At 31.9% G+C, this 26,769-nt stretch overlaps 2 protein-coding genes across 12 annotated transcripts in view; both read right to left on the bottom strand.

Moving 5' to 3' along the window:
• LOC117222460 (uncharacterized) overlaps window positions 1–10,539 on the bottom strand; it is a 35,586-nt gene extending 25,047 nt beyond the window's left edge. For 2 of the 8 annotated variants that reach the window (XM_033474160.2, XM_033474163.2), the window contains exons 1-2: window positions 10,186–10,538; window positions 7,148–7,507 (exon numbers count right to left, since the gene is read on the bottom strand). In XM_033474160.2, the coding sequence (XP_033330051.2) occupies window positions 7,148–7,507; window positions 10,186–10,223 (398 nt within the window). In that variant the 5' untranslated portion in view covers window positions 10,224–10,538. Of the gene's footprint in view, window positions 1–771; window positions 889–7,147; window positions 7,508–10,185 lie in introns of those variants that run through there. The other 6 variants (XM_033474166.2, XM_033474168.2, XM_033474165.2 and 3 more) reach the window with 4 other exon arrangements.
• Window positions 10,540–12,186: 1,647 nt separating this feature from the next.
• Window positions 12,187–26,769, bottom strand: part of LOC117222459 (Mitochondrial calcium uptake 3) — a 43,280-nt gene continuing 28,697 nt past the window's right edge. The window contains exons 4-12 of one of the 4 annotated variants that reach the window (XM_076522142.1): window positions 21,358–21,405; window positions 21,205–21,287; window positions 19,182–19,244; window positions 18,277–18,381; window positions 17,036–17,164; window positions 16,058–16,281; window positions 14,200–14,357; window positions 13,759–13,916; window positions 12,187–13,238 (exon numbers count right to left, since the gene is read on the bottom strand). In XM_076522142.1, coding sequence (XP_076378257.1) covers window positions 13,170–13,238; window positions 13,759–13,916; window positions 14,200–14,357; window positions 16,058–16,281; window positions 17,036–17,164; window positions 18,277–18,381; window positions 19,182–19,244; window positions 21,205–21,287; window positions 21,358–21,405 — 1,037 coding nt within the window. In that variant the 3' untranslated portion in view covers window positions 12,187–13,169. Of the gene's footprint in view, window positions 13,239–13,758; window positions 13,917–14,199; window positions 14,358–14,385; window positions 14,790–16,057; window positions 16,282–17,035; window positions 17,165–18,276; window positions 18,382–19,181; window positions 19,245–21,204; window positions 21,288–21,357; window positions 21,406–26,769 lie in introns of those variants that run through there. The other 3 variants (XM_076522143.1, XM_076522144.1, XM_033474159.2) reach the window with 3 other exon arrangements.

Genomic DNA, 26,769 nt, shown 5'->3' with positions numbered 1-26,769 from the left:
TTCATAATAAAATTCGAACAAACAGATAGAATAATTTATGTAATTATATATTATGAATGAATAATGAATAATCGAATGAATAACGATTAAAAAAATAAATCATTCGGATAATTATCTTAGACAAATATTTATTCGAAATAATTCGAATAACGTTCAATTCTATAAGAAAGACGGTAAACTTGCCAATTTTAATAAACTTTAAATGTTTATTCTTTCGTGAAATTTACACGAATATTCTGTTATACTAATCTGGGATTGTTCTTCGCATACAATTACTTCACGAACACTTTCGAATGAAATTCTATAGATTAATAGAAATTACAAATCTCAATAATCGAACTCTTCACGATATGCAAAAATAATTGCACCGAAGATCCTTCTGCGATTTTCTCTCATTTTTGTTTTACAGTTTAAAATACCAAATCCCGAATAAAGCACAATTGATTGAATTAAACGCATACGTCAAATTACAACGCGATCAAAGATCTTGTAATCATTGACATAGAATATGCTACTAACGTTACATGGCTTACAATTAATGCCGGCTGTTCTTATGGAAAATCGAAGTGAAAGTAATACAGATTTCGATAAAAGGAATCCTATCGCGCATATATGTATAAAGATCTGTGGCTTTCCAGTAATTGAATAGTTCGAATTGAAATCAATTCAGTAATCAAGTATAGAATATCTGTCTAATATCTATCTCTCTCTCTCTCTCTCTCTCTCTCTCTTTCTCTCCGAAGGAAAATGATTTTTCAATGTCTTACTTACTCGTTTTCTTGGACCGACTTCATCAATTCCAAAATGGTCAACAAAATGATTTTCACTTCGTGAAAAATCTGCGGAATCAATTCGTCCATTCCGTTTTGCTATCGAGTAACGATACTAGTTTGTTACGCGTGTCACAAATGAGAATAACGATTGATCCCTGTCGCAAATTTGTTTTCTATTTGAAGGTCGATTTAAATTCTTCTTGTGAATCTGTACATTTACCTGTTTTACCTTCGCCGAAATTTCAGATACATTCCTAGCAGCTATATTTTCTGTGTTGACAAACCGAATACAAAAAGGTGGGGGAGCATTGCGAGTTGGATGGGAGGGGCTTGCTTAGCAACGCAACCAACGGGAGGGGGAACCGATGCGACGCCGAGAGTGCGCGGATTATACGAATGCGAAGCACTGTGCCGCGTGTCGATTCCCCCTCCCGTTGGTTGCGTTGCTAAGCAAACCCCTTCCCAAGTCACTCGTAATGCTCCTCCATTTTTTTGTATTCTGCTTGTTAATCTTGACACATTGTGTACCAATTGTTTTACTGCCAGCTTTACCAAATGGCCGATGATAGTTAGCAGATGTTGAAACATCGTCTAAATGAACATTTCGATGGTTCAAATATTTTCCAACATCGTAAAATTATTTTCGATTTGAAAACTAACGGGACGCTGTCACAAAAACTGCTACGATAATTATTCATTTTAAATAATTCAGCAATTACAGTTACAGTAATCGTTAATTTAGCGAAATGGTGAAAGGAAAAGGTTAAAAGAGAACTGTTTCTTTTATTTAAATAACATTTAACAATTTGTGTATGACTAGTATATTTGCCGAGTTTGGAATTGCATAAGTATTATTGGCGATTAGTGTAAAATGCGGATCTTTATACAATTTTCTATTGTTATAGTTGATCTTTGAAGCCTTCAATTAAGAGAAAGTTTTGTTTCCTTGCAGCAAATCTAAACCAAAAATGCTATTAATTGTTTACATCAATGATTTCTTGTATTTCACAAATTTGTACACGGCACAAGAGTATAAACTCCCGGAATCTAGTAATTACTGATTAATAATTACTAGACTGCAAACTTTATGCATTTCTGACGAAAATAAATAGATTAAATGCAGAACGGTGGTAATATTTAATGAATTTAAAAATACTCTACTGCATTATTTTCGACTCAATAAAATAATTAGAGAATGAAAGATACGTTTATGCAGCTTCTGCATCTTGCAGTTAATGCAGGTAATTTTTATTTTGCATAAATTAATTATTTTGCTAATGAAACATTATTAAATCTATTTCAGATTTTGCTAACATTTAATTGCACTGTGCTATTTGTCGTTTCGAATCAGCAAAGTGAATAATTGTAGTGAATTTAATATTTAGGACTTGGATCCATTCGGACCCAAAGTGTAAATATTATTTGATTACCCAGTAATTAAAAATTAATTAAAATTTTCACAAAATTTTCATTAAAATCCATAGAAAAACAACAATGCCTACGAAAAGTAACTTAAAAAGTACCGTGAAAAAGATCGATAAATAAAATTACAAATGATACTAAAAACAGACTGAGCAATATTTTTGTCAATGAGGTCTGTCGTTTCGAACGTTAAATAGTGATCACTGAAATTTCTGTAAGGAGAAAATTTGTAAGACGTGTAAGCCCATCGAGATAAACTTTTTAAGCTGTGACGCTGTTATCGCTGATGATTATAGAGGTCGTAGCACTCACGAGGTTGTAACTAACGCGAATTGCAATGTAATTACGATCGCGACTCTTTAAAACAAGCCTTTGTAAATACACAAGCCCGTGCTGTAGCGCGACAACTGTGACATTAACAATCCAACAGTTGGCGTCTCGTGTGCTTACGTATTCTACTTTTCGAATAAACATTGTCTTCGAACGTCCTGTCGAGAAATTATTGGAACAGACGTATTTTCTCGTTTCAAATTCATTATTCTATGGAAAATTGTTAACAATATTTTGGAATAATTTAAAAACCTTTCCCCCTTATTTTAGCAAATAATTTCCTGTGAACGTAATTGACATTTATTTATAAGAGTAAAAAGTAACTATTTGAAATAAAAATAGAAAATAACTATTATATTTGAAGTAAAAATAAAAAATAATGCTTAAAATGATAATGAGCAAACAAATTTTATTTTATGAAATCTTCACAGCAATTTGTTTAAAGCAATATCCTCTTCACAAAGAAATAATTCGCAAAAAAATAATAATCAAGGAAAAGATTCGATTAAAAACATTGAACTTAACTTCATAATTATTTCAAATAATTATAAAATAAAATAACATGTTATTTGAAAGCATTTCTTAAATAATGTTATTTCAGAACGGATCGCAGGCATGAAAATAACAATGAAATAAAATAGCATGTTACTTGAAATGATATTTTAAATAGTGTCATTTTAAATGTGTCCAGGTTTGCAACATGTTAAACCACTTTCGAAGCTCCATTTGCGTTTTGCTCGACGTAAACGGTATCCTGATTAGTATTCTTCATAATTTGCTAATTAAGATTCGTTTTTCCGGTGTATTAGCATCTCGTGAAAGTTTCGATCGTGTTTTCAAACGGTGTTGATAAATTCAGTTTAATTGTTACGTGTAGGCAAAATTTATGCAATCCTGCCACTTATTACGATTTCAAAATATTATGTCCAATGTATATTACTGAAACGTGTATATGCTTAGATAATTAGATGATTGTATACGATTAACAGAATATAAAATAAAATGAACGGCATGTATTATAATCAATTATTAAAGTCTAAATGTCTTTTCCTGAAATCAATAACCCATTACTAAACAATATTAAATGCAATTAGCTTCAATTGTTGTTAATTTAAAACCGAAGATTTTGTTTTAAAATCGAGGATCAAGAATTGAAAATATCTTTAAAAATTTGATCAAAAGCGAGAACAATTTCATTCATAATCCAATCAATTATTTGGATTAATGTAATGTAACATGTTCATTCGAAATGGTTATTTAAAAGAACATTGTCGAGCTATGTTTACGTATTATCTTCTTCGTCAAAAATTCTATTAATAGGTTTCCGGTAAATAAAGCGTTAAAATGATGCGTGGAGCCTCGCACAAGCAATTATCATCATTCTGATGACTGATATTACCAAGAAAAAGTTGTATCTACAAAGTTTTCGTAAACGTACCGTGCAGGCAGTTGAAAATGTCACGCACGTGGTATCACGTATTCAAAACGTAACTTTTTATAAATATGCGGGTGATTATGAAACAGCGTTAAGTCATGCGTGTTTCACTTCAAGATAATTCGAGTTTTCGTTTAACGACACAGCTGATAGTTCAATTTCCAACTACCTTGCAAGAGTGGCTGCATTTTACTCTAACATAAATCGATGCAACACAACGTAAACGATGAATTAACTTGACGAAACTGTTCTCAGAGCTTCAAGAATAAATTGCTAAATCACGAAGAAAAAAAACGCAAATGTATCTTTTCGGGGAAGAGTTCAATTGGAAGTAATCGCATGTACGATAAACACGTTTGGCAATCGTATTTCTAAGCCAACGGTTAATGCTTGCTTCATAATAACACTTTTCAAACGTACCTACCTACGTCACGAACCGTTATCGCTGAGTAATTGAATATTTATTTTCGTAGACCGTTGTTTTCGCGTTAATGTTACGAATCGCGTGAAAAATTTACACTTGAAAAACCGAAATGTTACCAAGTTCGTTTAATTTTAGCGTTTTCAAACTTAAAAGTACACTTCAATTTATTGTTTATTAGAATTAATACGTTCAGTGCGTAGGTTTTTGAGATTCATTTTTATTGTAATATATTGAACAAATTGAATGTTACTAGGATTTGTAGAATACAAAATAGCTGAACCAATATTTCCTGTGGTAAATATTCACTTTCTAGTTTCGGTGTCATTAATTAAATGACTTTGATATTGCGTGAATTTTTCGAGTTAATATTCGGCACTTAATGTGTTAAACTGACCTGAGTTTTCGACAGTATGTAATATTGTTGTTTAAAAACGATATTTACTTTCACGTATTACATTATCATATATGTAATATATGATAACAGCTGTAAACAGCTGTTATCAAATAAGTTATTATTAAATAAACTGTGATTACAAAAATATGATACAAATATATCAGAAATAATTATCAAATAAGTTATTATGATATAGAATGTGGGGTTATAAAAATATGCTATAAATATATCATAAATAATTAATACTGGTCTACTAGCAGAGTTGATTCGACTTCTTGCCGGGGGCAATAAATTAATATCAATTCAGTTTCTGTTTTTCTAAGTGGGTCTTTAAATATGTAAAAGTTCGCGGTCTGATTACTACAGCGGAACGTTAATTAGCCAGATTTTTAAAGCTTCGTTTCCTTGAATATAAATTCCCGACAACACTTTCACGGATTGATAGCGCTATCGATTGTTAAGTTATGCTCGACCGAATGCCAAGCATTTGTGGGACATAAAATATGCGATGGAAAATAGCATTAATAAGAATATTTTCAGCATATAGAAGAAATTCCACGATAGAAAATGCTAAGGATGCTGCGCAACGATAACGGTTCAGAAAATAACTGTCTGCGAAATAAGAACAGTAGTCACTATGCATGCATCTAGCATCTAGACAATCCATTCATCCATGATTTATGAATTGACTGTACGTAATAATAATTAACGACCGGACAGCAGATCTTTATGCAAAACAAGAAGTTTCCGAATCGATTGCAAGGAATAAAATCTAAATAAAAATGTGTTTCTTCTGTCGATGATTTCAATTCATTGACGAGAATATACATATAGGGACGTTTCCTTTGTCTAATGTCGTTATTTCTTGGTATTTCATCTGGTTATTTTTTTCATAAATGCATAGGATGCGCAATTTATTAATGATTATAAATATTGGACTTGTCCTTTCGTTTCTAATAACAATTAACCTTCTACAGTAGCAAGAACACATTTGCCGGCGAATGTTATTGACATAATCGTTCAAAGTCGCATAGAAGACGTCAAGTAACGACGCAATTACCTCGAATAATTTTCAGTCAGACTATACTTAAAATCTACAAATGTTTGAATTCTACGTTTCGCTATCTAATAGATGATCGCAAAATTTCTAGATTTGCACATTCGCGGGCGACTGAAGCTCTTTAACACTTTGATCGTCACGTCAGTCATGCACGACTAACACAATATCCTTTAATCAGTTTTGATTACGATCTATTATATAAAAGTAAAGCAAACTCTTTTAGGATCTATAAAAACAACTGCTGCAATAAATCTTAGAGATTTATTATTCTGACTTTCTCTGTCTTTTTAACCTGTTAATCATACCTCAATTGTGACTTTGTTTTTCACAAACTAATCTACAAGAAATAATGTGTAAATCACACAAAATTTGAACGCAAAGTTTATGTTCGCAAATCTGTTTTTTAAAATAGAAAACATATCCTCGATTAAAATTGTTGCAATTATACTCTTTTATAGAGATCGATTCTGAATTCGAATCTATGGTGAAAAATATCGAAAAGTAGAAATAAATTCTTCCAAATCAAAGATCTAACTTCCAGTGTCAAACACATTATCTATCGATGATGATTTTATAATTTTTCGAAGTCTACAGTTAAAACAGTTAAAACACTTTGTAATAAATTATTCGATGAAAAATTTAAGTCGTGTAGCAACAAGTCATGCCCATTGACATAATCTAACAGATTTTGCAAATATGTGACACGTATTTAAAATACGTATTTTGCAATATGATCCTAAAATACTTAATTCAAATAAATATTTTCTTTATTATGAGTGAAATGAAACGCTTGAATATTATTTCCATGAAATTTAGCCGACCAAACAACTGTGACAACTTTTGACATTCGCGTTTACGTTTGTAATTAAAATAAAAATAAAAAAACAGCTTATTTCTGAAAACCGGATATATATTTGTACTTTTTCTATAGGTTTATTTTCTCTCATAAATACCAATTGCAGGAAATAAAATTTCAAATAATTAATAGAAGAGTTCGGACACATGAAATGTCATTTCGAATAATTAGCACAACATAAACAACTATTTTCGATACATGTTACTCATCTCTACGACGTCAAATAAATCTCGAAGTATTATTTCACACGAACAAGAGTATTTTTCAAATATTTTTACCCAAGTCTGATACTAACGTGGTCCAACACAAAACGTCGCGTGCAAACAGCGCATAATACACACAAGAACACATACACACACGCGCGTGCGCGATTAGTAGAAATCCTTGAAATTGGATGAAAGAATTAATGGTCCATCGGAACAAAGGAATAAACGTGGAAAAAGAAAGACTTACTTTCGAAGCCACTTGAACATTCCCATCATGCCCATCGCGCACGTGGCGCCTCGACTGACAGCGAGCAGGTAAGACTCTGCTAGCTGACAGGTGAACACCGTGACTCCGGTGATCAACGCGATTACAAGCCTGCTCGGCAATGAGATACGCCAATCGAGCTGATCGGGCCAGTCCGCTTCTTTTTCGCGACTGACGACGGGCTGTCGAGCGCCGGTCTTTGCGCGACACTTCCTTCTGACACTTCTGACAACGCGACTGACCGGCTGCCAACTCGCGTTCCTACTGAATCGGATACCTTGCTCGATCGCCGCCCCACTACCGATGTCCTGGCCGAATCTCCTGTGTCCTCGGGTCCTGTTCCTTTCGAAATTTCAAACGGCGCAAAATATTGTTAGCTTATCGGCGAGGACGCTGATTTTCTGCGTCGCGACAAGACCCGCCGTCAACGTTTGGGGCGGAAATTACGCGGCAGGGTTGGCAATTATTCGAATATAAATGTTTATTTAAGATAATTACTCGAATGAATTTATTTTAGTCGAATATTTTATAATTTATTCGAATAATGATTATTCATTATGCGTGATACATTATTCTATCTATTTATTCGAATTTATATTATATAAATTAATATATAATTTTTTAATTTATTTTTAATCCAACGCATTTTAGTAATTTTGTTCATGAATTTATTTAATTTGAATTATTTTCATAATTTTATTCTTAAGATTCAAGTTCATATTATATGAAACTATTGTAAATATTTAAGTAAATTTAATTTTTGATTACATTGTTGATAATTTTTATATTTTTGCACAATTTAATATATGGTCATATTTGAGATTTAATATTAACATTAATTTAAGGAAATTTTAAATATATTTTTATATTAAACGTAAAAACAAACGCAAGTCGACAATTATTCGTGCTATTATTCGAATAATTTTGCAATCTTTATTCACATTATTATTTGAATACTTTTACAATCTCTATTCGCATTATTATTCGAATAATTTTATAATCTCTATTAGAATAAATTATTTGAATACAAAATTATGCGAATAATTTTATAATCTCTATTCGAATAAATTTTTCGAATACAGAATTATTGTGAATAATTTTGCCATCTTTATTCGAGTAAATTATCCAAATACAGAATTACGCGGAATAATGTATTAGAATAAAATTTTATTCAGATAAATTTTTATCTATATAAATTTTTATTCGATTTGGTATTTATTCGACATTGTAGATAAAATTTTATTCTTTAGTCTTTATCTCTTATCCGCTATTTGAATAAAATTTGGCTCAACTCTATTATGCGACAGCTTTTTCGTGTATGCAAAAGTTTCTGTCTTTATTCCAATTTTGTTTATTTACACTTGATACGCAGCAAGTAACGTTAATACTCTCATTTTTGGAATTAGGCAAAATGATTTGAATTTTTTTTAAATGTTGGAGGGACTAGTTTATTAAACAATGTGATAATTGATAATTGCAGTTAATTAGTATGTTTAAAGAAACAGAAAATTATGTTCTTTTCAACATTTTTATCTGATTGTGAGATAAAAGACAATGAGTTTTGCACATCGAATATTTTCTTCAAATTTACGAAATATTTTCCTCCATTTTGAAGTAGATTTCCTAACTTACAATTTTCGAACTGCTAGAGTTGTGCAAATTCAGTTACATTGTAATTCAATTTCGTAATTTTCATTACATTGTATTTTAATAGTATAGTAATTCAACTACGTTGTAATTCAATTATGTAATTCAAACCATTCAGTTGATTTAATTGCTAATTATTTAACTCACGAGCGTAATTCAAATACCATACAATTGAAATACAATGTAATAGTTTTGTCTTCAAATTGTTGTAGCATAGAATTTTGCATAATAGAATAGCATAATTTATTAATTTTTAATTCGCAATTTTACTTACCCCCCAATCGCAATTAAGAATTACATTGTAATTTGATTGAATTGAGATCTGAATTACGAATTACAAGGTAATTGAATTATGATGTAATTATAATTCTTTGAGTAATTAAATTGTAATTCTGTGCAAATCTGCAATATACGTGAAAAAAGGATGCTAAATATTGTTGCATAAATTGCAATACGTGTATTGTATTTTCCGTATGAATTCTTGTACGAATAAATTCGTATTCGAATAAAATATTATTCGAATGAGCTCTTAATCGAATAAAATTTTATTCGGATAAATTTTATCTAAACAAATTTGTAGTCGATTGAATATTAATTCGATAGTGTCGAATAAAATTTTATTCGAATAAATTTTGATCTGCATAGATAAATTTGTATTCAATTGAATATTTATTTGATAATGTCGAATAAAATTTTATTCGTTAGTCTTTATCTTTTACCCGTCATCCGAATAAAATTTTGCCCAACCCTGGTTTCGTTCGTCGCGTTTAATATTATTTTATGAAATTATTGTTAAATGTTGGTCATTCTACATAAACAATTAAAAGGAATATTAAAACCTTTACATACACTTAATATTACAGTGATTAGCACGTTTAAATATTTTTGAATACTTCTGAGCACCTATTCGAATACTTTGAAAATACAGTAATGTTTTTGGACCATTGGACCGTTTGGAGCATTGCATTCAATTCTATGTATACAGCGTTTATTTTTTGAAATTATTATGCACTTTAATGTAATGGGTAACAGGTTCACTGAGTATTTTCATTTTATTTTGTTTTTTCTTTATGTATAAAAAATACAATTATTAAAATGTGATATTCTTTGCAGTCGGACAAAATGTGACGAATCAAAATTTGGATATCACGATTAATTTAAAAATAAATCAGCTGTCTAGTTTTGCAGCTCATCCAAATTTGTACTGTCCGTGAATGTGTTAATTAGTTTATTGGATGATGTGTAACAGAAACGAAGTATACTTGAATGTCCAAGAATTTTTACAAAAATTTTGCAGAGCAGGATTACAAAAATTGTTAAATTTTAATAAAATAAAATATCATATAAACGCATAATCTAGTGACGGTACTTACCGACAGTCTAAATGTTTCATATTCTTCAATCCAGTCATTTCTCTTACTTGAAAATCGTTATTAAATAAGAAAGCAACTACCGGGAACCGCGTTTTCAGTTGCACTCGCTTATCCGGCGATGAATAAACATAAACAAAATAAAAATAAAATATCAAGGAAAAGGCACAAATTTACATAACGTACTAACAAATCACATTCAACTGTATCGTTAAATGATCGTCTTATCGATTAAGTTAAATACTTGTTAAAATTATTAAAACTTATCTAATTTATGACGTCCGCGTTTATCTATTTTAATAAAAGCAGAGGAGTTTAATTGATTTTAACGATATATGCAGCGACCATGCCATGTTCCGACAAACTAGCGAACTTCTAAAATTCGTGATAATGGTGAACTATATCATAGTGTTGTGCGTTCAATTTTGACAACAACTTTTGACATTAGCGTACTGCGACGTATTGCGATGTTTACATTTCGCGAAGGTTTTAAAATTTCTCTAAGAAAATCAAAAGTTTCGTATTCGATTGAAATTCAAAGAATTTAATTGAAATTGAGATAATTTAATATTAAAGGAATATTAATGTAGAAATTCATTTACACGATTTTCTTGTATAATAAAGCTATGTTAACTGTTTTTGCATTTTTGAATGCGTCGATATATTGATTTAACATTTCTACTCTTCGGATGAAAAATTATATACAATTATTATAACGACACCGTTTTGCAATGTATTTTTATCGAAGGAATACTTGAGGTGCACATTTAAAATACGAGATTAACATATTTCATTTGATTCCTGTATTAAGAAAATGTAGGTAGAAATAAATAATAGATAGTTACAAGATAGATTAGTTACAAAAACAAGTTAAAACAATATAAAATAAATAAAATAAATAAAATAAAATAATAATATAACTTAACTGTAGAATAATTTCGATTTTATAATATAACATGAGATGTAATAGTATGAATAAATATAAGAAAGATATGTAGTTACATGTTAAAATAATATAAAGAATGAAAAGAAGAGAAAAGAATAATATAGCTTAACTGTAGCTTAGTTTCGTTTTTACAACATAACATGAAGTGTAATAGTAAGGGCTAACTGTTTGTAAAAATTTCAATAACTTTAACGTGAAAGTATGGATTGAAATAAAACTTATTTATTATAAATCGCAGTATCTCTAAGAATCATTAAGGCATCACTTTCTACTTAAAATACCGCGTATCATCTGAAACACGCACAAGGTACCGATCGCTAAATGCTGCTTAAACAATCAAGTGAGACAAATGATGCTTTGAATTCCGCCGCGAGAGTTCCTTTTGAAATTGCATTCCTAGACAGAACTCATTATTCTGGAACTAGGAAGCTTTTCGTGGAATCATTGACCTCGTCCACGACGAGATTCGTTTGATGTTAGGCCGTAAGGACAAGTAATGACGTGTTCCTTATCGTCGGCTTAATTCACGAGACCACCAGACGGCAATCAGTGCGATGAGTGATAACAAACAACGAATGGAGACGTGACTGTTAACGATACTTGTAGCTCTTAGAAATTATACTCAACTGTTTTACGAGCGAACGAATTATAAATTCCGTAGGAACTGCTCCGAATAAATCGATCGAAATCAAGTAGAAAATTAAACACAAATTCACATCGTATTTTTGCTGTAGAAATACAGAAACAATTCAATATAGTTAATACATATGTTTATTTACAATTGATCTAATTGAATTGCGTAAAATATTAATACAAGATTATCTGAATAATTCACAAGAGTATAAACAAAGTTTTCCATGGTACTCTATAATGAAATAGTGCAGAAGTGTTCCAGTGTATACATATACGCAGACTAATGCTCCATAACGATTCCATTTTCGCTGTTAAAGTTTATGGTTGTCTTGGACAATAAACTATAAATCCAAGCAGAAGATATTTATACAATTATTGTGTAAAGTAAGCAATCATTTATATTGGTTTGAATGAAGTGAATACTATTCTTGTGTGGTCATATCTTTAATTTAAAGAGAGTATTACATATTATACAATCAAAACATTCGATAAATATATAATCGAAGTATATTATTATAGTATATTATTAACAAAAACAATAGGTCTTTGATTAACATGCCTAATGGCAAATCGGTAGTATCGTCCGTACTTATTTTGTAAAGACTAGTGACTTCGGTAATCGTACAAACTGCGGCATAGTGATCACAGTATCATGAAAATACATATAACAAGACGAGTCAATGTTAAATAGAGGTAGAGAGTTTTATATCTAATATAATAGTAATTGTATCGCAGACCTGGCCATACTTGAATTGACATTGTTTGAGATATTATTTCAAATAATATGCTACTTTGTGTTATAATTTCTTGAAATAATTATCTGAGATAATTGTAAAATACTTCTTGGAAATTATATGATGTTCTAAGTATTAGCTGTGACTGTGAGTCTAGTTTATTTCGACATCCTCACTGACATTTGGAGGATGGATCTGACAATGTTAAATAATTATTCGATAATAAGACGCATGTTTCTGAAAAATAACATCCCTCTTGTAAACTTTCTGGGAAAAGATTTCGCTTAAATAGAATCGTTTCCAATGCAAATCGATGTAAAGGTTTCTTAAAGTAAAATCTTTTCATTGCACATTATTTTGAGAATATTTTTTGTCATGTACTTGTCACATACTTTTGTCATATTTGAAGTAAAACAACATAGTTCGTTATTTGAAATTGCTATAATTTCAAATGGACTGGTATTGTTTGTATTTTAAAATAACGTTTGGAAATGAATTATTCGATATACATTTCTTGTTTTCATGTGAAATAAAATTTTCCCAGGTCTGCTGTATCACAATGGAAATATAATACAATAAAATTAGGGGTTTGAGAAAGGACTAATGTCCCCATGGCATTTCGTATTATTCCATAGAATATATTTGCAGTTCTTAGACGTTGGTTTACTCTTTAATTAGCGAGACTTCATCTCTTGCTTCACGCAACTGGTGAATGCTTGCCAACCCTCACGTCGTTGTTGCGACTGGAAAATATAATAGAATTCTTAGTAATAGATATAATATTTCATATTACGATTAACATATTTATATACTGTTTTTAGAATTTACAATTTCAATCAATTTAGCTTTTTAAATAATCGAATTAAACGCAAGCTTACAGAAATAAAACTCAGTGTGTCCGGATGTTGGAGAATACAATTAACTATTTAAGAAACGACAGTGTTGTTTGAAATAATCAGAACGTTAACAAATCTATTTCTAGATACGGAAGAATATGATAAACATTAATAATAGTTTGTATCAATTAAAAATTGGAAATCTCGTTATTGGTATTTCAAAGCCACGAGTAATGAGAATTGATTTTTGGAATAATTCACCTGGCAAGTATGAGCATTGACAAATCCTGTTTACACTTGCAAATAATCTAAATTCTACATAGTTCGCATGAGACGAGTGAAATTATATTATTATTTATTCTAAATTATTTAAATTTTACATAGTACTAAATCTTGCGTCAGTGCAATTTAATAATTCGCGCAATACCTTGAAACCTCTATGAAGTCGATCTTTCATAATCGCGATGAATTCTTTGTAGGACAATTGTCCGTCGCCATCTTCGTCGAACAACGCGAAGACTGTATCTATAATATGATTTGAGAGTACACTTCCTGTACAGATTTTCACAGCTCGTTGGAATTCATCTGGAAAACAAATCAATTTCAACTCTTTATTTAATGCAGTACATACCGGGAATTATTTAATAGAGTTATAATTGAACTGCAGATCTTTATGGAAAATAACAATTTTTTGAATTATGTAATTGAATTACAAGTTAGTTGAGTTACTATGTAATCGAAATACACTGTAATTGAATTCGCAAAATTGTATTACAATGTAATAGAATTATCACACAACTCTGATTTACAGTTTAAAATGATCGAAAGTTCATGTGGCTACATTTAGTGTAAAACTAATTTTGTATACCTTTGGATATAGGATGGTCCGCCAATGTATACATTCGCATAGCTATGGAGAAGTCGTCGATGTTGTTTAAGAACTGATAGAAACGACGAAATTCGTCAAACGTGATGCCAATTTGAAGTTCTGTATTCTGAAGGATCCGGTCCAGATACTTGTCATACCTACAAACCATGAAATTTATGAAGTAGTGTGTTTGTGTTCGAAGAATATGTGTATGTCTATGATAAAGTATGTGTACGTAAGGTTGCATATTATTATTATATTAAATATTAAATTAAATATTATGTTAAATATTATTATTATTATTATTATTATTATTATTATTATTCATGGAGACTTGGGACGAGCGAGACTGTGGACGATGCACAATGTTCAATTTTTAATTTGTTTAAAGTTTGACATAGATATTTATTTCGATTAATATAGTGCACGTAAAAATAGAACATAGAAAAGGGTGGCTTTTAATTGTTCAAAAGACAGCAAGTGCCGTTAGCCACGATTAGTTAATAATATTCTTCTGTGTGGGGCCATTAAACCTGGTACGATACCTGTCTTCTTTGCTTTTAGACCAGAATCGAGGTAGAGTGGAGTACCTGTTGATTTTAAAATCACTATTCTAAATCAGTGTTTATTTTGTAGTTGAAATCTCAGGATCATACTTTTTTAAGCTCTTCAAATAGAAACCCTAAGTGTAATTTATAATCTTATTAAATGAAGTTTTCAACGAAAAGAATTATTTCTATAAGACAAATTTTGTTGATTCGAATAAAAGGGAGTCAACTCAATTTGACAATCATTTCTGAGAGAAAAATTCATAAGAACAGATCTAGATTTTGGAAAAATGAGTAAAAAGATTTGTATTTTTGAAACTAGGTAAATGGTAAACCGGGAGTCATTATAAGCTGAAAGGCAAGGATTGCGATAAATTAATAAACAATAAACAACTAGCAAAATGATGACTTATATATTCCTTAATCTTGAGGAATCTTAATCTGAATCCCTAGATCGTATTTTATGTCGAACGGAATCCTCGATTTCGACGATAAAAATGGCTCGTCTTCGTGTGGACCGACTTTATAATGTACATTGAATAACGAACGATTTGTATCTCCCTGAAACCCCAGAGTTGGGCCTTATTCTTGAATTATTCCAAATAAATATTTATCTAAGATAATTATCCAAATGAATTCTTTTTGGTCGAATATTTTATTTATTATTCGACAGAAATTATTCTATCTACTTATTCGAATAGAGATTGTAAAATTATTCGAATAATAATGCGAATAATTATTAAATGTTTCTGTTTTCATGTAACTTTATAAGTAGCCTGTGAATCTTTATGCAGAATAAAAATTTTCCAACACGGATGTAAGAAACATAAATTCAATAAAAATAAATTGTTTCTTTTAATAATTTTGCATAAATACATAAAATCCGCAGTTTATTTATAGGAATAAATTTATACGAATATATTCAGGATCAGTGCAATTTCAAATAGTTACAGAATTACAAAATTGCCGATGCCTTGCTCTATACCCGCAGAAAAAATATGTAGTTATGCATCAATCTATCTAAAAGCAACAAACTTTTGGGTGCACTATTTGAAAAAAAGTTAATTATACAAAGGAATATGGCAAAAATAAACCGATAACCTATGAAGAAACACACTTCATATTTCTATTCAAAACGATTACTTTCCGTATGAATCTCTATATGAATAAATTCTTATTCGCGCGAATGAATTCTTATTTGGACAAATTTTTATTCAACGAGATATTTGTTAGATAGATAGAAATTTTGCCCAACTCTGTCTAGAACCTGAAATTTTTTAACCAGATCTTGCACTTAATAGAGAACTTACTCGTCAGTGTCAAGATAAGTGTATCGCAGCAATATTTTCGCGAAATCCATTTCAGTGATGACTTCTCTGCCTTTACTGAACTCATGGAACTCGAGCTCCAATACTTCCTGCTGTAAATTTTCCATGAAGTGCTTGAAGTCATCGTACTTCAGCTCGTTGTTACCTTCTTTCCCGAAGAAGTGTATCATTAATGTTGTGTCCACAGCGTGTCGGCGTTGCAGGCCCTGAAAATTACTTCAATTATGTCGTCGAACTATGGGACACTACACCAGCAATAGAATTATTGCTGAATGGTATTTTATTCTTCAGATTCCACACGCATGAGCACCGAATACTCCACTCCACAGACTAATTGAGACTTTTTAACGAGAAAAGGAACGTTAATAGTAAAAAAATTAAGACTTTATATATAAATTTAAATGAAATTATATAAAAATATAAAATCTACGTATAAATAAATTTTGTAGGAAAATTAAATTTGTATATAAATGTTATAAAAATTACTTTTATTTACAATCTTGTTTATTGAGACAAAATTTTACATAATTATTTAAAAATATAAAGTAGATTTGTAACGAAAATTAGTTTCATATACGCATAGATTTATAATAAAAATCAAGTTTTTAAATAAATTTACATGGAATTATGTAAATGTAAAAAAATTTATAAATAAAATAGGGAAATTAAAATGATATGTTTTGTATGAAATTATATAAAAACATAACATTTTTATATATGATTAATAGCCTGGAGATCTTCATGCAAATTATCATTTTACCCTGTCAATTTATACGTTTTTTTTGCATTTGAAAAATCAGCAAATGCCATAAATGCATAAAGATCCCCAATGCAGTAATTAATATCACAGTATTTCTCGTGTTATTAAATAAATCGTTTTCGTTTTATCGAGTTGTCGTAATCACTTAGCGCGACCGATCAACGTAATAATAATCAATCAATTAGGTAATTAAAACGTACCTGCTCGTCGTCAATGTATTGGTCTTGAATTTCTTCCGGAGATGTTTGCCTCTCGGTCAAATGGTCCAGGTTTTCTTGGGTCTCGGTGCCGTGGCGTCCCCTCCAAGCGTGGCTAAATACTTTCTCCATCTGCACGGAACCATGGGAAAGAAAATCGGATTAGATTTCTCTTTGTTTTTTTTCGATCGACGGCATAGCCTTTATAATAAAACATACAGATGGATTTGCATAATAGAGAGGCAAAATGGCAGCAATGATTTCAGCATCCAGTGCTAATGGGTCTGAAATAAATGGCAGGAGAGTTAGCATAGCAGCGATTAATACGAGCACACACGTATCATACTTTGTGCACTAATAAGTAATCCACAATTTATTCTTAATCGTAAATTAAATTTCAACATACGGCGAAACAGCACAGATATTTCAGTTGCATGGACGATTATATTAATTAGTAGTGGGTTATTTATTACCACACTCAAAAATCGATATAGGTAAATTTACACTGCGCGTACATTGTAAACAAATTATTTTTACAAAATAATGGTACATATCATGGCTCACACAAGTTTCTGCTTCGAATTAGTTTTTTACGTCGTTTAGTTGTATTTATTTATTAATTTAGTGAGAAATGAATTCTTACTTACCCAATGTCGTAATTAAAATTGTGTGTCGTGTACTTAGCGACGGGATTGTTCGTAATCATTAATTTTGCTTTTATTAATGGTTTAGGCTTAGACATTAAAGAATCGTAAATGTATCGAATATTAATTTGATAACGTTTTAAATGCATTCTATTTTTTAATTTCGATTTTGATTACGTTTATTCTTCGAAACAAGGTTTAGTACGAATAGTTAGGTAACAACGTTAAGACAGATACGTGTTATGATTTTAATTATTACGATTTTTATGTACAGAATACAGAGTTTATATGTTCGTGGATCTTGACAAGTCGTACCGGTTACAATACAGTTGTAATAACGATTCGATGATAAACAAAATTGATTTCGTATTTCAGTTATTGCGAAACTACGTGAATATCATGATCGCTAAACTTGTCCACCTGAATCGTCATATCGCGGTAATAAACGCCGAAAATCGTAGTAATTGAAATCGTAAGACAATCTAAAAGGCGGCTGAAAACATAGAGATAAAAAACTCAGAAAGAAAAAAAAAAGAAAAAGAAAATGAAGAAAAATCAAACCAATATGCGTCCACACGCTTCCGCGTGCAGAGAACTTACGTATGAATTAGAGACAATTTTTCTGTTCTGGTTTCCCTGACAGTTGTTACGAAGTTTCAGTACTTTGGGAACGTTACGCTCTTCCGGTCCGTATATGGATCTCAACTAACATGTTTAAATAAATAACAGAGAGTATGAATGATGTTGATGTCAGAAGATTGATAGAACAGAATAAACAAAAATCCGTTCAACACACAAACATAAGCGTTTTTCGTGATCGAGAACAAAGCAAAAGTGTGAATGAACTGAAACGATTACAAGTAGACCGCGGATCTTTGTGCAAGATAAAAAATTGCAAACGATGCAAATACTATTGCAAAAGACTGGAGTCGCTTGGCAGTATCATTTCTTCTTTAACAATTTTTAATAGATTGCTGAAAAATGCGACAGTTTGTAATAGAAGATCATATTTGTCGTAAATGCATAAAATCCGCGGTCTAATTATAAGCAATAAACTGATCGAAAAGACAAGAACTGAACGAAAAAGAAAACAAGAACTAAACGAAAATACAAAAAGAGCACGAATCAGTTTGTTGCATTGGAACGAATTTTACGTAAAACGAATAATCGTCAATAAAATATTGCAATAAGATAAAAAAAAAACAAGCTTCTTCGATAGTAATTTGAAATGTTTCTAACATGTTACTAACTATCAGACTGGTTATTTGAAACCGATTTTTATTACGGAATTGTTAATAGTTGCGTTTCTGTAAGAATGATTCAGAAAGAAGTAGATTATGAGAAAAGTGTAAGACGTGAAGAGATTACATCGGTAGGCGAATTTTAATTGGGTATTGTTAGGCCGTCGTAAAATTCTCAAAGCAATTAGGATGAATCGATGTAAATCGACGTTAGCTTCAAGTTTCAATTGTTTCGTTTCGTTTCACGATTATGCGATAACTCACTGCACGTTTAGTCTCGCCGTCAAGGTGTCGCTCCTTTAGTGTGCCGCCGAGCAGTCGTCGGATCTGTGAAAATTACAAACGCCCCCGTGCAAATCGGGTAAACAATATAGCCGCACTTGCGCCGCACTTCGATCTTCGTCGGACATCTTCGTTTCTTCCCCTAATTCGGAATTTATTCTCGCTAATATTTTATCACTAAAAATTTGATTCTTTTCATTTATTCACTTATTTATTAGTTTTGCGAATTAATCCTTTCGGAAGCGTCTAAACAATGAAGAACGTGTGGCTATAACTGTATTTTTCTTATTTTATACGTGAATGCTTGATCTCGAGTCAAACGATTCGATTTATGCACGTAATTTTCATTTATGTAAGTTTCAGCAGCTTCAATGGATCACACTTTGATGAGTTATTTCGAGCGTTTAAACATAACAGTTTGTATCGAAATTCTGAATTTTGTTAATTATTGCCTTGTTGTTTGATTAATCTGCTGATTAATAGACATTTTTTTTTAGAATTATGTGCTTTAGATTTCATCTGCGTTTAATAGATTTATAATGTCTATTAAATGTTATTTCGTAGTATTGGCACATGTCTCCAAGTGTTGGAATTTAGGGTTTCGTTACTTCGCGTTATCATCTTTAGTTGTTTGCCATGATTCGTTAAGGGGACATGCAATCATAGAAACTCGAAAGATCGTGCCATGCACACCGATGCACAGTGATCTGGGAATTCTCTTTCTGTGATCAAAATTATCGTTTCGACAGCAGTTAGAATATTATCAAGTTATTAAATATGTATTAATATTATTAATTAATACAAAAAATTCTGCATTTCTTTTGAAAAAGAATTTTTAGAAAGTTCCTATATAATTTGAAATTGAATTTGAGCGTGCTTACCCAAGCATCGAAATACTGTTGGCATTTATTTGTTAAAATTATTCTACACGCGAATATATTTATTCATACGAAATAAGTCCGAAATGTATCACTTTGAATTATTTTGGTATAAGCATTGTTGAAGTTTTAAGTGTTGCAAACCTAAGTGTTGTATAAGTTTTGGATACCATAATGATATATATAACTAAAATATGAGTGTTCACATACATGAAAATATACAGTAGAACCACGATTATCCGATCCTCCAATATCAATCGAAGATAACCCATATACAAAATGATTAAAATTAAATGTTAATAAAAATCTAATCTAGAACTTTAATTTAGTTCTGTTATTCGAACTGTTCTATTATACGAACATTAATGGCATTCTGCTTAGTCCGCATAATCAAGGTTCTACTGTATAGCCTAAATAATTAAAATAATTAGTTTTACTTTTAATTTAATACATTTGTCTTTAACGCCATATTTTTTTATGAAGTTGCCCAATAAACTTAATACTTTCGATTTCAAGGTTTTAAACGGTTGTTAGTTTAGAGGGAAAACAAATACCTTGAAATATCAAAGTCAAAAAATTGACTTTTCAAAGTGAAATTGATTTTGACTTCTGGCCAAAAATTACCGACTTCCGGATCACTGCGCAATGGCCGTTGCACTATTTTCAGTTTATAAGATTGCAAGTCCCCTTAAGCAAAGTAAATTTAAAAAATCCAGCCGCCAAATTTTAGAAGGTAGACTAACTAATCACTCATTACCACAGAATCAACTACGTCTAGCTACTTTTAGTGCGAGAATAATTAAATTAATTCAGATATAAAGCGTGCGCGCAATAAACTTTGCGATTAATCTTACGATTTGTGTTCTCTAAAACAAAGCTAAAGCATCACTCTTGTTACATATTATCAGAATTTTCGCTTCTGAAACATTGGCATCTCGAACAAGATTAGAGCTTGGATCAACATTCAAATCGCGATTTACAAATTTTGTTACATCTAGAAATAATACTTTCACACTCTTTTCTATTCTAATGAAGTGCTATATCCAATTGTACAATTAATTAAAGACCTGTAACTTCATAGAAGAGAAGTATGATAGATGTAATGGAATGAAAAATGACAGTCTTACCACAAGGAATTCTGTTTTATCCACCCTTTCGTTTCCGTCGGTGTCGAACATGTTAAACGCGATTCGGAAACCTGTATTTGGTTCTGAAATCAAATTCTTAGTTACCCTGATGCGCACGATGGAAAAATAATGGAATTATAAATAAGTACTTACTGGTTAGAATCGACAAGAGAAACAAATACTCCGTGTAAGAAATAATTCCTGCAAACAATGGAAAGAAAGCTTCTGTAGTAGATTCTATACATTTTGTAAACATTATTTACAAAAATCGGTAGCAAAGTTGCCACTGAAAGATGTACAAATTATCTGCTTCTGATTAAAATCCGTAAAAAAATTGTGTTTTCGATGAAATCTTCTGTATGCATATAAGTTGAATTATGAATTTAATAAAAGTTATACAAAAGTTGGGAGAAAATTTCGTACAGAATATGGAAGAAAGAACTGTCCATCAAACATGCAAATCAAAAGAATCGTTAAAAAATTTGAAGAGAGTGGTTGACTTGCATACAAAATTAGTAAACAATATCGTAGTGTTTTCTTTGCAACGAAGAACATTAAAACTTTAACTTGCTTAAATATTATGATAAAAAAAGTCTGCTCGAAGTTACGTGTCTACGTTCTTGAAGAAACACCTGATCGAATGCAATAAATAAGAACTCGGATAAAAGTAACAGTACTTCGCACAACGTTACGAGAAAAAAAGGAAAAATATTACTTTTAAGCATACAAGAAAATTAATTGTCGGCCATAATTACGTATTAACTGGCAGCGGCTTCAAGTTACGTGTGATTACATATGCATAATACAGTTACGAAACAACTATAATTTTATTACAAAATGATTCATAATTTCTTAAATAATGATAATGTCCCATTCGCATTAGTTCTTCCCTATGTCCTAAGATCCCCGCCCGCAAAGGGTTAAATTCATTCAGCAGGAAATGACGTATCACATCGTGGGTGGTTCCCCGATCTTGTTTACGGCGGCGCGATAAAGTCCCGCACTAATTTTCCCCATAATCGCGTTAACGGCGACCGTAAACAGGGAAACCGAGGGACACGGCGATGGCGGAGCAGCAGCGGCGATCGGCATTAGCAACGCCTCATCGAGTTCGAGGCATTTTTCGGGCATCCCCTTTCTCCACGCGATCCAAGAAACCGGCCAATAACTTAGCCTTAACCCGCGGGCCTCTCCTAGATAGCCCTCGCGATACCTAAATCGTCCTTCTGCTACGCCTCGAACAACCCTCGCGTGCTTCGGCTTTGTTGCCGAACGTGAAATCGATTTTATTACGCTGTAAGCACTCCATTAAACGGATTCACGCGTGATCGGGGAAAGTTTACGGAACGAAAAAGCGAAGGAAATGGGCGGCAGAAAACGACGCCGTGAAAAACACCGTCGTTGACGACGCGTTTCTCTCGTCAGCGAGACCGTTTCGGATCGAATCGTCTCGAGGGATGAAGTTATTCTGAGCGCGGCGTCGTCGGCGAACATCAGAGAAACGCGGGATGTCACTCCTTGAATTTTTACCGTGAGATAATTACTTAACGCTTGATCCGTGTGACCAGAGATACGGTAATCGGGGAACTTCTTCATCCAGTTGTTCAACAGTTGTAGCAATAGCATATTCGTAAAGCAACGAACAGTTTTGTATCGTTTAATATAAAAATTTTTCCTATGGTCATTAGACTGTGGTTTTGATGCATTTATGGCAAAAAAGGGTAGCTGAAATATACAATTGTGAAGATGTAAGAAGAATTTAGTGATACCGTAACAGTATTTTCAACATATAAAAATTATTGAAATAAACAGTTGACATTTATTTAAGTTCTGTTTCCTAGAATCGTCTTGAAAAATTTTTATTTTGCATAAATATTCGCCGTCTAGTGATTAATTATTTAATTAGTTAGTTGTTTTCTTTATTAAATTATATACTTTGTGAAAGTGTTGCATTTATACAAAATATAAAGAAAATCAAAGATGTATGGAATAATTACAGTTCTGCAAATTTTATGCATTTATGGCATCAATTAGTAGATCAAATATGGAACAACGAAAACATGTAAAGTCTTTGAAGCAATCATTATTTCCAATTTACTAAATTTATTAAGAGAGCAAACATATTTATATCTAACTGCTGTTCTTTACCATAAAAATTCGCAATATAATTAATTACAGTAACTTATACGCTTTTCAAAAAGATTGTAACAGCTAAACTATCATCAAAGCCTGAAATACCAAGCCCTAAACGCGACTAAAGTGTATCGTTTGATAACTATAACAAGCTTTCATAATAGCAGTAGTTGCAAAAGAAAATTTTGACTGGTTTCGTATTTCTAGTGCTCAAGCGTTTATTAATATTATTAACATTTGACGAAAATGCAAATCAAACGTCTGCATCGAAACTACACATCAGCAGTCACATCAGAATCGATAGTTGTCGTTATCACGTTTTATTTAGAAGTTAATTAATAGGGATATTCAATTAATCAACTGATTAATCAAATACAATTATAAGACTAATTTTTACAATCATCTATTTTTCCTATTTTATTTCGTCATCCGTTCTGAATTTTATTTGAGATAAATAATTACTTTAATTAATGGACTTGATGAAATATATATTTTCAAAATATAAAACCCAATAATTCAGTGGATTAGAATGACAGCGACGTAAGTCGCATTTTCCTCACTGTGAGAAACAATGAGTATTATTGTTTACTAATATGTGTATTGTTTACCGACCAAATTTATTGTTAAGATAATTTAGAGTCAAGTAATATTTTCGAAAACAGGGATCCCTAACCCATTCGATTATGCCAAATAATCTGTTCCGAAATGAACTCGATTCGAACTTCTCCATTTACAGTTTACCGTTAATTCAATCAACTTTTTCGATTCGAATGATAGAACAACAATGTTACGCATTACATTTTCCGTCAGCAATTCCCTTAACTCGCGATGAACAATCGTCCGAAGAGATAACTCGCCGCTTTCACCAAAACTGTAACGTTAGACCGCGATAACTCCGCGAACTGTTAACTCACCTTGTCGTCGCGACTATCCATAAAATTTATAACCACCTCCACAGACTACCACCAATTTATTTCAAGACTCCAAACACTGTTCGTCTCACGTTGAAAAGTGATTGTAACTCAAGGTTAACCGCGCGATCATAAACTCCGAATCCCGTAGTTCATTTCGCGAGGTAGAACAGCATGCATTTAACACTTCTGTTCGAAAGAGGATCGTAGGTGGATCGTTTCGCGGCGAAATTTCGCCGAGAAAAATTTCACGACTTTTCCTAATACAGTGAACTACGTCCGCGCAATAAGGAAGTGTACCGGCTGGTTGCAATTCGAGTAATAGCATCGTGCAAGAAGCGAAATCGACGTAGGTAACGAGATGCGCAGCCTCCAGTGGTTCGTTCCGTGGCCCATGGTCGTAACGAATGTACTGAACATTCGTTAGAACATCGAAAGGCGGATCTTTGTGACAAAAATATAGCTGAGTGGGCTTAGGGTGGCCCCTAATTTTCGACTTTCGATTATTTCTTCACGCACTTCATCAGATCGCTTTGTGACAAAAAGTACTGTGCAAAATTTCGGCAGAGAATCTCAGAGAATCTGAGATTAGACAACAGGAACACGTGCCGCATTTGAATTGAAGCTTTGAAGTATGATTTCGCATTTCTCTTATTTAACGCATTAAATGCCGAATATTAACTCGAAAAATTCACACAATATCAAAGTCATTTATTTAATGACACCGAAACTAGAAAGTGAATATTTACCATAAGAAATATTGGTTCAGTTATTTTGTATTTTACAAATCCTAGTAACATTCAATTGGTTCAATATATTACAATAAAAATGAATTTCAAAAACCTAGTTAAAAATTAGTGTCACCCATACGTCACCCAAAAGTCGAATCAACTCTGCTAGTAGACCAATATTAATTATTTATGATATATTTATAGCATATTTTTATAACCACATTCTATATCATAATAACTTATTTGATAATTATTTCTGATATATTTGTATCATATTTTTGTAATCACAGTTTATATAATAATAACTTATTTGATAACAACTGTTTACATATATGATAATGTAATACGTGAAAGTAAACATCGTTTTTAAACAACAATATTACATACTGTCGAAAACTCAGGTCAGTTTAACACATTAAGTGCCGAATATTAACTCGAAAAATTCACACAATATCAAAGTACTTTATTTAATGACACCGAAACTAGAAAGTGTCAAAAACCTAGTTAAAAATTAGTGTCACTCATACGTGACGGCACCCATACGTCACCCTCACGCGGCACTGAATGTATTAATGTTCGAATTTCGAAATATCGCTTTGACATAATATTCTAACACGTTCGAAACTTTAAGAAAATAGAGGAAAATGTCGTTTTTTTGCGGTGTCCCCTTTAAATCAGAGTAGATCAAGCCGAGCACGTATATTCGGCCATGAAATTCTGGCTCGGGGAAGAAAAAAGAGAAATCGGTTGCACGGAGGGCGACGCATCGCTGGTCGTTTATTAGAGGGAAGTGTGAAACTGGCTCCGCTCGACGATTATTTGCATTTCCATTAGCGCGACAAACGTGCGGTGAACGCGCAAAAAGCCAGGAAGGATCCGCCGAACGGCTACCACGGGCACTCGTTAACGACACGGCCCTGTTATTTCGATCGTCGCAGGGGTGGCGAGATTAATTGCTCCGCGCCGCGCCGGTGATCCTCGAGGTCTTCGCACCGTCACAGAAAGCGAGATCGCGAGGAAACCGACGAGAAGTACATACGCGCTTTGTTTTATACTGGGTGTCCGGATACGTGGCTATCCGAACGACTATGTCACTCCAATTCGAAGTTTGACAATGAAACCAACTCAATAAGGATAACATAGACATACAAGATGTCACAGCTAAAGGGGGCCACCTAAATATCTCTGGTATCTTTGGACACATTGAAGAACTTTGTTAATTTCGGGAAAATAATTATGAACAAATGAAAATAATTATAAGCAAAAAAATATTATTAATGAAATATTCAAAATACTATTTTTATTATTTAACACTAAACTAAATTTATAAGAATGGTAACACTGAATTTTTCTACATAGGCTCACAATATAGTCAGACACCCTGTATAAATAGTTTTTTTCGTCACCTGCTTCTTGTCGATAATTGAATGCTAATTGAAGCGATTAAATGCAAATCAGTGGAAGATTGAATAGCATTGCATGCATTACCTTCACGGGCAACATATAAATTTAACTGAAGCTTCTTGTCCCAAACAAATTACGTACAAGGTTTAGTCTCTATTGATTTTTCCGCGAAGAAATTCGAACTTTAATACGAATGATACTAAATATGTAAATCGAGGGATATTTACACTGCAATGATAAAATATAATTCTGAGCTTCTCTTCGATCTATGACTTATTTTTCTTTTTTTTTATTATTAAGCTGTGAAACTCCTATTGGGATTGTCAGCAGCATACTGTGCATACTAACATTATACATATATATATAACTTAGAATCTAGGGTTGAC

The sequence above is a fragment of the Megalopta genalis genome, chromosome 5 (genome assembly GCF_051020955.1).
Source record: "Megalopta genalis isolate 19385.01 chromosome 5, iyMegGena1_principal, whole genome shotgun sequence".
In the NCBI taxonomy this organism is placed as follows: Eukaryota; Metazoa; Arthropoda; class Insecta; order Hymenoptera; family Halictidae; genus Megalopta; species Megalopta genalis.
The sequence above is the reverse complement of the archived record's forward strand: the minus strand, read 5'-3'. Positions and strand labels throughout refer to the sequence as shown.